Source organism: Branchiostoma floridae, chromosome 13 (genome assembly GCF_000003815.2).
Source record: "Branchiostoma floridae strain S238N-H82 chromosome 13, Bfl_VNyyK, whole genome shotgun sequence".
Taxonomy (NCBI): Eukaryota; Metazoa; Chordata; class Leptocardii; order Amphioxiformes; family Branchiostomatidae; genus Branchiostoma; species Branchiostoma floridae.
The window spans coordinates 19,034,826-19,049,707 of NC_049991.1; the positions used below are offsets into that span (position 1 = coordinate 19,034,826).

Consider the following 14,882-nt stretch of genomic DNA (forward strand, 5'->3'; position numbering starts at 1 on the left):
ATCTGAAATTGTCTTCATTCATAGTTAGAGTATAAAAGACCTGTTTCTTCCAGATCTCTTTAGTGTCACTGACGAAGGATAGTGGATTCTATCCGAAACGTCTGACCGTTTCAAAACCATATCCAGTTGCTTGAGTAACTACTTTTTGGTGCATCAAGTGATGGCTTTAAATCAGTCATCTGCATCAGTCTCATCTGCATCAGTCTCATCTGCATCTTCTAGAGGTTTAAGCTCACAGGTGTGACCACACTGGGAAACAAGGCAGACCAGAAAACTATCCTGCCTTTGCACAATTTTGAAGAGTCTGCTTGCTGTTTTTGTGGAAGCATTAAGCTTGGTCAACCATCAGGCGATGACTTTAGGCCTTGGTTCAACTCATCCGCATCTTCTACCTCACTGGTGTGAAGGATTAACATCCCTGTCAGAACAAGGCAAACCAAGACAAGGAGGAAATCTCTCTTGCCTTTGCAAAAATTTGCAGAGTCTGCTTGCTGTTATTGTAGAAGCCTTTAGCTTGATCAAACCTTAATGCCTTTAGCTCAATCGAACTCATCTGCATCTTCTAGAGGGTTGACCCCCATGGTGTGATTAGGAGTAACCTTACCAGAGAAACAAGGCAGATCAGGAAGGGGGAAGCTATCCTGCCTTTGCAACAATTTGCAGAGTCTGCGTGCTGAGAAGTTATTGGCGATATTGTAGACCACAACCATCAAGTGATGGCTTTAGATCAGTCCAGCTCATCTGCATCTTTTGGAGGTTTAACCTCACTGGTGCAAAGGACAAACCTCACTGGGGGAACAAGGCAGGTTTTCACAGTCTGTGTACTGTTATTGGAGAAGCATTAAGCTTGGTCAACCATCAAGTGATGGCTTTAGCTCAGTCCAACTCATCTGCATCTTCAGGAGGTTTGACCCCCATGGTGCCGAGGATGTTGGTGGCGGGTCCAGCCAGACCCTGCTGAGAGCTGTAAGACTCCAACAGGTTCTTCACCAGGTTCAAGTCCACATTCACAGGTGTGACATCATCTTCATCTTCAATGTCACCTTCCTGTTTATTGCTGTTGGCGGCACCCATGGGGAGGTCTTTTGGTGCCGCAGTTTTTACCTGCAAAGAAAATGATTACCTTTATTAAAACAGGTATTGTTTTCAGCCTGTGTGTTCGTTTGTCTTGTTGCATGACTGTGATTATTTCAATATTGTAGAGTGGTGGCAGGATGTGAAGTGTAAGATAGTCTAACTAGAGACTGAAAAGTGGAAAAAATTAGTACCTTAACGAAACACAAAAGTACACAAGGATCAAAGTTTCAATCACCACTGCACCACTTTAAGAAGTACAAGTTTGGTACTTTCAAGTCCAGGTAAAAAAGAAGTTTAAAACCTTGTAATGCTGCTCAAAGTAATGCATTGGCTGCAAACATTCAGATGGTGATCATATCAAAACAAAGAGAGAAAACCATCTACATCAAAAGCTGAGGAACTGTTACCTGAGAAGGTTCCTTCTCGAAGCTCTTCCCAACGTTAGTCCTGGCCAGCTCCTGGTCCATCTGATCCATGTAGTCAGTCATGGCCGTGTCCTCAGTACTACCGTCTGCACCGATCTCATACTCTCCTTCATCTGACAAACAAAACAAAACAGTTCTGAATCACCATACTCGGAGAGCAAATTCTGATCTCATACATAAGACCTTAACTGGTTACTCACTTCAATTTTAATTAAATTAAAAAATTAGTGTGGTCAAAATAGCTCATTGTGTGTCTAATTCTAAGAGTTACCTTAGACAGAATGAATGAAAAAAATGAAAATGATACAATGTCTTGAAGACCTCCCGTGACTGTATACATAACATCTCTAACAGTTTCTATTAAAAGGCTCAGTCTTGACAAACAACATGAAACAAACTGCAAAGCTTATTAAGCAAAAAAACAAACAAAAAATAAGATGAGGTACCTTCCGACTCCTCAGAGCTGTCTGACTCAGACTCCATCAGACCATCATCCTCATCTTCATCATCCTCATCTATCCTGCCATTGGTCAATCCTGGGGAAAAAAAGTTTTAAAAATTGCTGTCAGTCTTTCATTATAGTGCTGATAAAAGAGAGGGCATCCAGGTTTTCATTTTTGTCTAAATAGAAGGTTCTGCAAGCCATTTAACCAGTGCTTCAAAGCTTACAAGAAATCTGGGAAGACCTGAAAGTAAGCAATGGATAATGTTTTCCAAGAGCATTGTACATACCAAACCTGTCAAAGCACACAACACTTTTCCCCTCAAAAGTTGTTCATTTCGACCACTCATTATCTGTTGCATTTCCCATTGCCTTACCCAGTATTCTCTCCATGGCCTGACTGAAGGAGTCAACATCAAAGTCCACAGGCTGATCCTCATCCATTCTGAAAGCAACAAAGTTAATGGTTAACTCCATGGCATCAGATCTTCATTCTATTTGCTTTTTGCTAGTTTCTTTATCATTTGCTACAATAGGTTACTTGGGCTATAATTTAAAGTAATACTGACAGTAGTAAGAGTATTTTATGGGCTTTCAGACCAAAATCAGACCTATTCAACTGAATCTGTGTCCACTTATCGAAACAGCAGGGGTCCTTTTCATTGTGAGTGGTTCAAATCATAAAGTCCTTTGGCCAAACATGGGGCAATTACTGTCGTAGTGAGGTCAGCTGAGGCGCGATCTACACACAGTTTTTCCCGATATCGGCGAGCCTACTACCTCTCGCCGACAGCTTTTTTTCAGCGTCTAGATGCAACTACTATATCGCCAATACTATATCGGGAAAATTTCTCCCGAATGGTCCGGACCATTCGTAAGCCATCTAACGATACCTTACCGATACCTTAGCAGGGGTCCCCGACATGTTCAGCGCGCGTGTAGATGCTCCGCGAATTCGCGAAGCTCATTAGCATATAACTACAGTTAACGCGGGCTCATTAGCATATAACGCGGGAACAGCGGCATATTAGCGCGGAAGAGCAAGATGGCGGAGGGAAAAGCTGGGCGCTCCCGCGGATCCCGTTGCACATGGAACCATGCAGAAACTGCCTTTCTCATAAGTGTATGGTCGTCGTCGAAGATCCCAAAGGACGCGGGATTCCTTGGTACACCCCGGTGCACAGGCTCTCCACCCTCCGCCACAATCAGGGCAGCGAGAAAGAACGCTGCGTTCACTCTAGCCGGCCGCTGTCGTCTCTCCCTGTATCTCAATCGCCGCCTGCGCCCTACCCTTGCATGGCGTCTCATGTTTAAGATCACGCGCATGAGATACAGAAAGAACATTATATAACGAGTATAACCAGTGGAAAAGCTAGCGACATTCCCGCCATTTTGAAATCCGCGGGATGTGTCACCAGAGGTCAAAAGGGGTCACGAATGTTCCCCGCCGCGGGTGTCCCGCGCTACGAGCGGATGTCCTGCGCTACCATTTGAAAAATGTGTTTAGATGCGCCCCGATATCGGCCCCGCCTATATCGGCGGATGGGGCTACATCGGGAAAAATGTGTCTAGATCGGGCCTGAGTTAGCACTGAATGGCAGCCGTTCCAGACACTTGCGATTTAGCCCGGCCTATTATAAGTTCCTCACATTTTAGCCCCTGGCTGTGAAGAGAGAGTAGTTGGCCCACCCAATAACAATAACAATAACATATCTTATTAGTCTTCATTTGAATGTACCTGGGGAACTCAGCCCCGTCATGACTGGACACATTGTCCACAAAGGCCTTCATGGAGTCCACCATATTTCCCAGGGTGCTGCTGGCCTCTCCCAGGTCACCTGACTTCCTGTAGAACCCTCCGTACTGTTCCTCCAACATGGCGTCAAGGTCGCCAGGGGTCATGGCCAACCAGCTGTCATCTGGGGAGCAGGGCATTGTGGGTCAGTGCTTTGTGGAGATAAGCAAATAGTGTTCTAACTTACAGTATTTTGGTCTATTTCAGAAAGAACTTTAAACAATATACATGTATCACTCATCTTTTAATGTCTAAAATATAGAACTTTATCTTAGAACTATTCAAACTGTTTGACTGTAAAGTGATATGGTGGGTCCTCCAGATTTTGACAAATTAAGGGTTGGGTTCCTCCTCAGGAGTGAAGAAAGCCTGGAATGGCTTAGAATTTTATACATTCAATTATTAAACAAAAAACAGTCTTTTTCGACAAGGACGATAACATGACCAATGATGCAGACTATGTAAACTATATCTCTGTTATATACTTTGTCTGACCCTTGCCTCTTCCCTCACGACCTCAATGAAAAGCGACCTACAGGCTTATTTGATCATGAGCTTTCATGAATAAACAAAGGTTCAAACAAACAAAAACTTCTTTCTTTACTGAGTGGACAGATTTCAATTCAAAGTATACACACAGCTACAGTTTAGCCATCAATTCTGTCACTGAGTTACCGGTTAACTACATGTACATGGCAACAATTATTTGTACCATCTGGAGGTTCCAGGTGCTTCCCAGCTGCCTGCAGCTGTTTCAGGTCCCAGGTGCTGGTCCTGAGGATGTTTAGCACCTCCTGACCATGGTCCACACTGGGAGGGCAACAAGGGGTATGTACAAGTCAAAAACATTGTTCTGCCCTGGAGAATAGCTTTACTCATCGAGATAAAACTTCTGCAATTTCTATTCTATTTCCATTCTAATTCTTATATCACCAGGGTCACTCCCTCACAGGCTAAACATTGGTCCACACTGGAAGGGCACTAAGGATATGGACAAGTCAGAAACATTATTCAATACAGGAGAATATCTTTACTCATTGAGATAAAACTTCTGCAATTTGTTGAGGCTAATTCTAAGTTAACTTTTGGTAATTGCAAAGACAGATCACACTTCAACTTAAGGCAAAGCAACAATACAAAGTCTTAACACTTAGCACACTTCTAAATTGCTTATAGGGTAACTTAGGCAGAAGAGAGAAGTTTAAGTACCTATCGGGGATTCTGACTATTTCAATACAGAAGATATCCATCATCGAACTTGTTGATAAAAATCCTAACCTTCTATCACAGCTGACTGTTGCCGTCTCCTGATAGTGTCTGTGGGCTGACTGTAGCAGCTCTTTGTACCTCTTGGATCCTTCAAGTTCCGACTAGTAAAGAACAGAAATGAAAGAATATGAATCCAGAGATTCCAGGATGGATGGATGGCAGGGAAAAGTTATGTGCACAACCAGAGGATGTAGAATCCAGCAACATTACTGAATGTGTATTCTAGGAAGCATCCCAAACATATTGATTTTGTTGTACTTGGTCAATATTCAGTGTGTTATACAACTTTCATGAAAAAGACAAGTCTTTTAAATATCAAGTATGGTAATGTTTATAACTTTCATGAATACAAATCACCTTGAAGTAGCCCTTCTCTGTGAGGAATGACAAGTATCTCTGCCATCTCACATCACTGACTTGGGACGAATCATCTGTAACTGAAGGACTCCCAGGACTTCTGCAGCACAGAATCTCAAACCCACAGGCCTGGAAAAAATAGCACAGGGAAACAAAATATATATTTTTTATCAGACTTTCTCATACTCAGATACAATGTAAGTAGTGTATCACTTATCACCAAAGAGATGATACTAGCAGCAAAGTTTGTGAGGACAATTTAATTCTTTAAAAACAAGAGCTCTCCAACTGTTGTAAAAAAAAAATCAAAGCTCATATGCTTCTTTACAGACTAAGAATGCCCCTTTTTGTTATAAAAACACAAACAGCATACTGTAGAGATATCTTTGGGATTTCATGACAATATTCCTCAGAACAAGAGCTTTCAAACTGTGGTAAAAAAGCAAAAGCTCTGCAAGTCCTTTTGCACATCGTCCCTCAGCCAAAACAATAATTAAAAGTTAAAATAAGCATACTGTAGAGATGTTTGGGGGAGTTCATGACAATAGTTCTCCTCAGAACAACACCCCACAGTGTAATCTCACCAGTTTGATACCCAGGTCCCAGGCTGGGTGATCAGGGTGGGAGGGGGGAGGCACTGTCCAGCCGCTACGCTTGTCTGGTGTGAATCTTTGCTGTAGCAGCTGACCGTACAAACATCTGGTGAACCGAACCTGAGAAAGGAAATGTGAGGATCAAATCCAGTACAAAATTGGCTTCTCCATCCAATGTAAAACTTCATGTAGTTCAATCAGAGTTAATGCTCTGGTACTCAACATTGTAAAAGAAACATCAAGTGAAACTGAGAAAGTAAATGTTAGAATGAAATCTAGTAATAGTACTAGTAGTATAAATGGTTCATCCATCCAACGTATGACCACTTCACAAAAAAGATCAATGCTCTGCAGCTGGTACTCAACATTGTGAAAACATGGTGAATCTAAGAAAGCAAATATTCGAATAAAATCTAGTACATGTATAAATGGTTCATTCATCCAATGTATGACTACTTCAGAAAAGCTCAATCAGTCTGAGAGTTAATGTTTTGGTACTTAACATTGTGAGACAGCCTCAAGTTTTATGCCATGTTTATTGCAGAGATTGCTATTATATCATGTGCATGGCCAGTCTCTGAGTGTTTGGCCATGCACATAATATACCAACCTCTGCCAGAAACGACCTGGAGGTCAAGGGAATAGGAGAGCAGGTAGGTAAACACTGGTGAGAGACCTACCCGTGCCCTGACACAGGAGTCTGTAGGGAAGTGCTTCATGGCGCGACATGCCTGCAGAAAATGGGAAAAAAAATCAAACTCTCTCATGCAATGTTCAAGCAGATGTTTTAGAACATACAATCAAATTAAGTATGTAGTAGCTTTAATACTTACAACTACTTGATACCAGATCATCCCTGTATACATGTACTACATGCAAACACAGATAATGTATTTTGATACACATCTAATATATCTTCCTGTCCAGATGGTATCTTGTAGACTTGCATCTCTGGATTCAGTAACATCTGCTCAAAGCTGGGCAAGAAACAATGGTAACAAAATGTGCACAACAGGACAGCTTTAGAGCAGTGTAAAGACATACATGTACGCTCCATACCACCATATTTTTTTTCTAGATCAGGCAGAAAGAATGAGACAGAATGTTTCCCTTTGGACACATTTGACCGAAATACAACAAAAGGTGACCAGTTGACGAACCTTCATGTCCAGAGGGTCCCTCTCGTAGAAGGCCTGCACAGCCGGTGCCACCAGGGCTGGGGAGTGGTTCAGCACAGCCACCACCCCAGGGGGCAGGTAACAGTGGGCGTGGTGGAAGAGAGCATGCATCTTCTCTGGGTAGCTGCACAGGTAAGGGTTGGGAGGTACATCCACAGATCATTGTTGAGAAATCAAATGTATCAAGAGCATATCCTATGTCCTAAGCATTTTTGGGGAAGTAACAGTGGGCATGGTGGAAGTGAGCATGCATCTTCTCTGGATAGCTACACAAAGAGTTGTTTGAACAACTTTAAGATTTAGGAATTTACATTATATCACACAACATCTTCACAAAGGATAGATTTCCTATATCTTATTGACTAAAGACCTAGGTCTGCTAGCACACACATGAAGACTGAGGATAAGTAGAAGCAAACAAAAGCTAACATTTACACGAGCAACTGAATAGACTTTAGAAATGGTAAAACATTTCAAACAGCATCCACTGTTAATCAAACATTTTCCATGAATGCAACAATAATTTGACAGCCTTAACAGAAGTTTGCAATCTTTGAGCTGTCTGGCCTCAGGTAACACACAATAACACATAAGGTTAACTAGCATTAAAATGTTACTAAGGAGGACACTTGTCATGATCAGACCTTCCTATTCTCCTGATGATGATGTCCTGTGTGGGTCTACCCGCGACCGTCAGACCGGGGTAGCGGGACACGATATCCAGCGCCTGCCGCAGGGAGGGAGTTCCCGCGGGCACACAGGCGATCTCAGCAGGGGAGCGGGGCTGGGGGATGATGTGCAGCTGGCCGTGAAACAGGAAAACCTGCGGGATGGAAAAGCAAGGTCAAGGTCAAAAAGTTTCATCCACTTTATAAGAAGTCAAACCTTGCCATGTGTTGATATTTTTCTGCTGTCTCTAAATCAAATGGGGTTTAGCCTGAAGGAAGCAGAAACCCTGGCCCAAAACTGCCCTGAGTGGAGAATGCTTGCTGCTCAATGTATCAATAGACAAGGGAGGATCCAAGTCTGAGGGAGTCTAAATACAAAATTTAATGTAAAATTCTAGATTAACGTAAAATTGTAGATACTAATCTTTGCAGTCCTTGAGCCTGGGTTTGTGACTACTTAATTATTAGTATGTGTCAAAAGTTCAAGTTGCTAATATATGCCACAAAACGCTTGTCTAGATACCAGCTTTTCTTGATAACTTTGAAAGCAAAAACAGTAGAAGAAATTTTTCCTCTTTCACTTTCAAAAATGTTTGTTACAACCCATGTTAAAATTGGAAAAAAAATAGTGGTAAGAGGAGAAGTTTCCTCACCCTGTTGTGGCTGGTGTCAGGAGTGAGCCATCGCGGGATGTGTTCAGCTGCCTCGATCAGCAAGAACTCTCCATCATTGTCCTGGACCCTGCAGGTTTACGTAAAATAAAAAGAACACTAATGTGTGGTTGGTTCTTTTACGTGCCCAGGGTGTGGCTCTCCCCAAATACAGGACCTCCATTTAACGTCCTATCTGATTCTGAGGGACGACCCTAACTGAAGCTATGATGTACTAACCAAAGCTATGATTTTTCACCTGAGTGAAGTGAGGAATGTCGTGTAAAGTGCCTTTCCCAAGGGCACAAGATCGGTGGCACGGCAGGGTTTGAATCAGGACCTCTTGGGCCTGAGCCCAACCCACTGCCAATTGCGCAACACGATCTCACGATGAGTGATGGTTTGTATTGTACATTTTGTAGTTGTAATGTTAGTCATAAGCACCCTATAAAGTATAATATACCTTGCGATGTAGTCAGGAAATGAAGTCGTGATCTGCAGCAGCAGGTGGACAATAAACCACTCATCCTCGATGTTGTCTCCGAAATGGGTTCTACCATGCAGGTGTGGGGGGTGGTCACCTGGGACGAGTCATAAAGACACAAAGTAAGTAAACTGTAATTGTGTAAACAAGAAAGCTTCTGAAAAAAACTGCCCAGTGCGTATTTTGGAAAAAGCCTGGATGTTAAACAAAATCACATGAAAAAAGAGTTTTTAAACATCGAATTACTGAATTGGCCTGTCTTCTATTAAAAAAAACATGAGATTTGTCTAACAAAGAAAAAACTTGTAACAAGTGGGGTTCGAACCCACGATCCAAGGCTGCAAAAGCAAATTGCTATCTGCACCCAGCGCCTTAGACCGGTCGGCCACGCTGACTCAATCACGTAATCAGGCGTATAGAAGGGCTATTAGAAGGGTTTGGTTAAATTGACCGATCCATGCATCCATGCAAACCAAACGGTTGAACGAACCGCTTTTCTCAACTCTAAGCCAAAGAAGCTGTACATGAAGTCATTTGATGTCATTGTTCAGTGTACTAGTTACTCTAGCTATTTTGTGATGACACTTGCATGGGCATCAATTTCCATCCATTTCCCAAAAAATTGCTTGCGATCATACTATCAGGAGATGGTGTTAGGCTTCAAATGTGTGTCAGCTGATGTATTCATATATGACACTTCACTTCAGGTGAAAGGTACTTTGAAAGTTTGACATAGGATCAGTCTATGAAAACTATGAGTGATGCCTTTTTAACCAAGTTTGCCTTTGACATATCACAAGAAATCTGACGAGTAACGTTACGAAAAACGCAAAACTACCGAAGTCACGGGTTCCTCTCTCAGCACTCGGTGTCTAGTGCGGAAGGGGCCTTCCGCACTAGAAGTCTAGTGCCGACGTTACGTCCGCACTAGGTGTCCAGTGGTGAGTCGACTTCAGCACTGAAAACCCCCGATTCACCACTAGAAACCGAGTGCTGAGACTACCTTCCGCACTAGAAAACGAGTGACGACAAACGTTCTGCACTAGAAAACGAGTGACGACAAATATTCCGCACAGGAAAACCAGTGACGACAAATATTCCGCACTTGAAACCATGAGTGCTGCGTATCATGGGAGGAAATATCCGTGTTGGGTTTTCAAAGAACAGTACATATCAATTATCTTTCTTATTTAGACATTTTTTTTCGTGACCAAAGTAGAACTGTCTAAACTGTCTGTAGCCGCCACGCATCAACAAATGATGCATGCGAACGATTGATTGGCTGAAAGTAGTCTGAAAGTAACTCAAACACGACAAAGGGAGCTGTAATTTATTGGCATTTTATCTTCGCGAAATTTAGAAAAAGGGAACGAAGCTGACACACTGTTGACATGAGGTCATCATATACATAACTATATAACACACCGTTACATGTAGGATGTAGCGTATGATACACACATGCTGTTTCGAGTTCTGACAGAGACAAGACTAGGGCAAAATTGATTTAAAATACTGAGTAAGTGACCGTCCGAAGGTGAGTAGGCGCTGCTGCATGTCAACTATGTTTTTGAGTAACAATTTGGACGCGAGCACTGGAAACCCAGTGCTGACGGTCTTAAAATGATAATAGCACTCGGCTTCTAGTGCCGAAGTGGTCTTAGCACTCGGCCTCTAGTGCCGAAAAATCACCGAGCACTAGAAATCCCAGTGCGGAACCCGTGACTTAGGTAGATCGGCACTCGGTTATCCAGTGCTCAAAGACCTCCGCACTGGGTAACCAGTGCTGAACGACCTTTGAACCACCCTTCCGCACTAGAAACCGAGTGCTGAGCAGAGATCAGCACTAGAAACCGAGTGCTGGGCGGAGTTCGGCACTAGAAACCGAGTGCTGGGCGGAGTTCGGCACTGGAAAACGAGGGCCGAGACAAGGTGTAGCTCTGGAATTCCAGTGCTGACGGGTCTTCAGCACTCGAACAAAGCCGTTCCGCACTGGAATTCCTGTGCGGAAGTTTCTTCCGTACTGGGCCCCGAGTGCCGACGCCAGTTTCTCCACGAATTCCGCACTGGACTTCGGTATACTTGCACGAAAAACATGACATTAAAAGCTCAACATTAATTCAATCCTGTTTTCTAGACGGGCCTTATTTTTTTATTTTACGCAATTATAGCCTGAAATTTGACTTCCACATGACTTCCAAGAACATAATTTGACTTTTTGAGGGAGGGGGGTTACCTTTCGCTGCTACTACCCTTAAGTTAAACGGTTCTTTCTGCCAGATGTAGTCGACTAACAGCGGACTGAGATGGGCCAGAATCTTGTCTGCCTGCTCCTCTAGGCAGGAGTTCTCGTCTCCTCTCCCCGGGGCTGTTTTCCCCGGCGCGGGGTAGAGGAAATACTCCACTACGTCTTCCTGACGATCTGCGGCAGCCATGTTTGTGTTGGTGTGAATAGCTTCAGCTTCCGGGTTAAAGGTTGCTACGTGTAAAGGTAGATATTTCCCCTTTTCAAACAATTTAGGAGATTAAAATCTATTCAATCTTTAATACGCTTTATGTAAATTTCATTATACAAGTTTTAAGGACTTCAATCGGTTGAAAGGCAGAAATATTGGCTTGGATATTTAGGTCACTCGGCATCAATGTTGGTAACCCGGAAGTAAAACTCAGAGTCACGAGGAAAGTGAAGTCAGACAGACTGAGAAGAGAGTTCAGACGTTTTCTAGAGTTTGCGAGAGAAGTTTTGTGCAGATATGTTGAAACCTAAGGCGCTGACGCAAGTCCTGAGCCAGGCGAACACGGGAGGGGTGCAGTGTACGCTGTGAGTGGTCTGTAGAATCAAGTGTGGCGGAACTTTGAAAGGGTTGTATTTTAGGGGAGGGAGGGTTACAATATAATATCTCGTATGACATGACTACGATAAAACTTTGTGCATCTAATCAAGTCGTTGTATGGCAAACTGTACTACACAAAATATACAAAGCCTACGCTGTGTTGGAAACATGGGCTATATTATTACACTACTAGTAAGAAAAATTAAGTAAATTTCAGATTTGCAGATCAGCAGATGTAACATAGAGTACTCCACTTTGCAATTTTCGAAAGTTCATGAAATTATGAAAGTTTCTAAAATCATATCCAGTTGCTTGAGTAACTGCTTTTTGGCGTATCTTATTACCTGGATGTCTAACCTTCATCTATGTTATTAATTTTTTTTTTCATTTTTACCATTATAACAGGCTGTTGAATGGAGAAGGAGCGTTGCTGGCGTACTCGGGGTACGGAGACAAGGATGCCCGTGTCACGGCGGCCATCGCCAGTAACATCTGGGCTGCGTACGAGAAGAACGGGAGATCTGCCTTCAACGAAGACTGCTTAGAGTGTGTCCTACTGGATTGTAAGGTTGGTATTTACGGCATTTACGTAGTTTATCCATATTCTTCATTTTCAATTATTGAATGATCAGTTTCCAAGTTTTCTGACCTCAAAGGTCTTTTGAATGAATCTGATATATACATCTTTATTACCTGATCACCTTATTTGGGGGGACATAGTCCCAATCAAAAATATGTTCAATGTGATACAGTGTTTGGTAGTCTTCTCCCTCTTAAAATATTATTTTCTAATTGCATGACTCTCCATTCTTTTTCCTGATTGGCAATCATGTCAGTCATCCTCATGTGAACCATTGTTGTGGCATTGGTGTGGTACGACTGGTCTAGTGTGGTGCTCTGAACCAGGTTCCTGGTTCAAATTGTTTGATACTTGCCATTCCCCTGACACTGTACCCTTGGAAAGGCACTTTACACTATTACATTTCCCTGACGGTGGACTGGCGCTTGGCAAATCTCTTGGCTCATCTGTCAAAGATGTGCCAAAACACACACATATTTGGTGTGCAATGTTCCTGTTCATCTTGTGTCCCCAGGATGGCAGAGTTGCAATCACACAGGTGGCCAACCTGCTGCTGTGTATCTATGCTGAGAAGGCTGTGGGCTTTGGCATGCTCAAGGCAAAGGTCAGTTGGAAAACAGTACATGTACTTTAAAGCTATACTAAAAGTCTACAGCTTCCCCTATTGCTAAGCAATCCAATACAAAAATGACTGAAACATCCAACCATTTCAAAAATCATATCCAGTTGCTTGATTAACTACTATGTGACACATCTTATTAACTGGATGTCTTACCTTTATTGATGTATGTGTGAACCATATAGTCAATCAGAACTCTTTGCTTTACACTGTACATCATTAGCACATATATTTTGCTAAACTGTCCATTATTTCATCCCTGCAGGCAAAAGCATTGGCAGATTACCTGGAGGACCCACTGACACAAGTAGCAGCATCGTAGTACATACAACAGACGGGCACGGAGGGAACATATGGTGGAGGGGGGCTTGTCTGTCATTCATTACTAGGGAAACATCAAGCCCTTCTCATGACTACTTATATGTGAAATTCTGTAAATGGGGATGGTAAATGATGATGTGTGATGTGCGTCTAACTGCCAAAAGGATACAAGTAGTCTGTATAACACAAATCGTCTAGAGGTCTATGGAGTTACTCTCCAAGCAGAGGTTAGGGTCCGGGTGTTTGTTTTTTTAAACATTTTTTAGTCGTTTTTATCGGGCTTTCTATTTTGTCATTTTCTTGAAATACGCCAGCCAAATGTTAGGTTTTGATGCAGCAAGATACAATACAAACTAAAAAAGCCTGATTAAAACGACTAAAAAAAGTTTTAAAAAGCCGGAGCCTAACCTCTGCTTGGAGAGTATATGGAGTATGGAGTAGCTAGAGCCTGTTCCAGAGGCTAGACCAGTGGAAGTGCTGACAAAAGCGAGTTATTGTTAGGCTACAGTCTTGGCATAAAGCATCAGTTATTATTATGCAGAATTACTGAAGGATCAATGTATTCTGTATGTACAATGGATTAGCTAATAGTAATGTTACATATTGTATGAACAAGTTAAAGAAACTCAGTCAAGAAGTGCTTTGCCAGTAGGCAGTACTGTAATAAATTTGTCTAGACATGTTTAGTGGTATTTTCTTTATGAATACTAATAATGTATATCAGGAATATCTCTAAATCAGACAAATTGGCTTGTATACATACTTGAAGATTCCATATGAAAGACACCACATGGGATACATAACACTATGTAATGTGTCTGGATGCGGAGTAGCTACCGTTATAGAATGATGATTAAAAGAATTTGATAGAAATACAGAATGTTGTCTTGTGTTGTACTCACTGCTTTGTCCATTATATTTATTTATATTTATCTATTTCTGTGTTCTTTTACCAGGGTATGCTCCATCAGTGACTGACATTGTGTAAGCTATTAAAACCTAGGTTCACGTGTTGGCTGTGTGAAACAACCTTTGTGCCATCTCATGTAATGCTGGGGCCCCCATAAATATACTTGTACCTTTTATGAGGGTCGAGTATGGGACATGTTTCTTATTTTGATCAAGGTGAGTATATGACTTATGAGACCATGCTTAAAAAAACAACTGCTGACAATGGAATTATGGAAAAATTCATATTTTCCAACCAGATGTGCTGGTACTTAAATCTTAAGCTTCGATGTCTGTAGCCGCTATGCACCAGACTATAATGCCTGCGAATGATTGATTTATTGATGGAATGAATGCAGGAATGAAGCAATTCTTTCACTTTCAAAGTAGGGCACAGTGTAGTTTGAACAACATTCGCCAGGTAGCGCTGTCGTCACGCCCATGCACTCAGACGTGACATCACCAGCCACCGACTAACCCAGATTCCGATATACCATTACGCCGGACAAAAATAGTACCAAGATTCTGGGGCAGTCAGCGGGCAGTTTTTGCAAACAGCATCAAACTAAATCAAATTTTCCCCGTTGATATCTTCGTTTGTGAAGTACTGTGAGGACTTTTAATGCATGACTTGCTGAAATTCGT

General features: G+C 42.3%; 2 protein-coding genes across 2 annotated transcripts; one reads left to right on the forward strand and one right to left on the reverse strand.

The window, feature by feature from the left end:
* Window positions 1-54: 54 nt before the first annotated feature.
* LOC118428609 (protein ecdysoneless homolog) lies at window positions 55-11,472 on the reverse strand. Its single transcript, XM_035838713.1, has 15 exons — window positions 11,172-11,472; window positions 8,918-9,035; window positions 8,458-8,545; window positions 7,781-7,959; window positions 7,119-7,260; window positions 6,639-6,689; window positions 5,950-6,078; window positions 5,366-5,494; window positions 5,018-5,109; window positions 4,452-4,561; window positions 3,683-3,863; window positions 2,322-2,389; window positions 1,949-2,038; window positions 1,485-1,615; window positions 55-1,104 (listed from the first exon to the last, which is right to left on the reverse strand). Exons 1-15 carry the CDS (start codon window positions 11,368-11,370, stop codon window positions 877-879), a joined length of 1,935 nt encoding a protein of 644 aa, XP_035694606.1. The 5' UTR covers window positions 11,371-11,472; the 3' UTR covers window positions 55-876.
* A 100-nt stretch (window positions 11,473-11,572) lies between these two features.
* LOC118428468 (ragulator complex protein LAMTOR2-like) lies at window positions 11,573-14,169 on the forward strand. The gene is made up of 4 exons (XM_035838545.1): window positions 11,573-11,756; window positions 12,175-12,337; window positions 12,864-12,953; window positions 13,234-14,169. The coding sequence occupies exons 1-4, from the start codon at window positions 11,689-11,691 to the stop codon at window positions 13,288-13,290; spliced, it is 378 nt and encodes a 125-aa protein (XP_035694438.1). The 5' UTR covers window positions 11,573-11,688; the 3' UTR covers window positions 13,291-14,169.
* The last annotated feature ends 713 nt before the right edge of the window (window positions 14,170-14,882 follow it).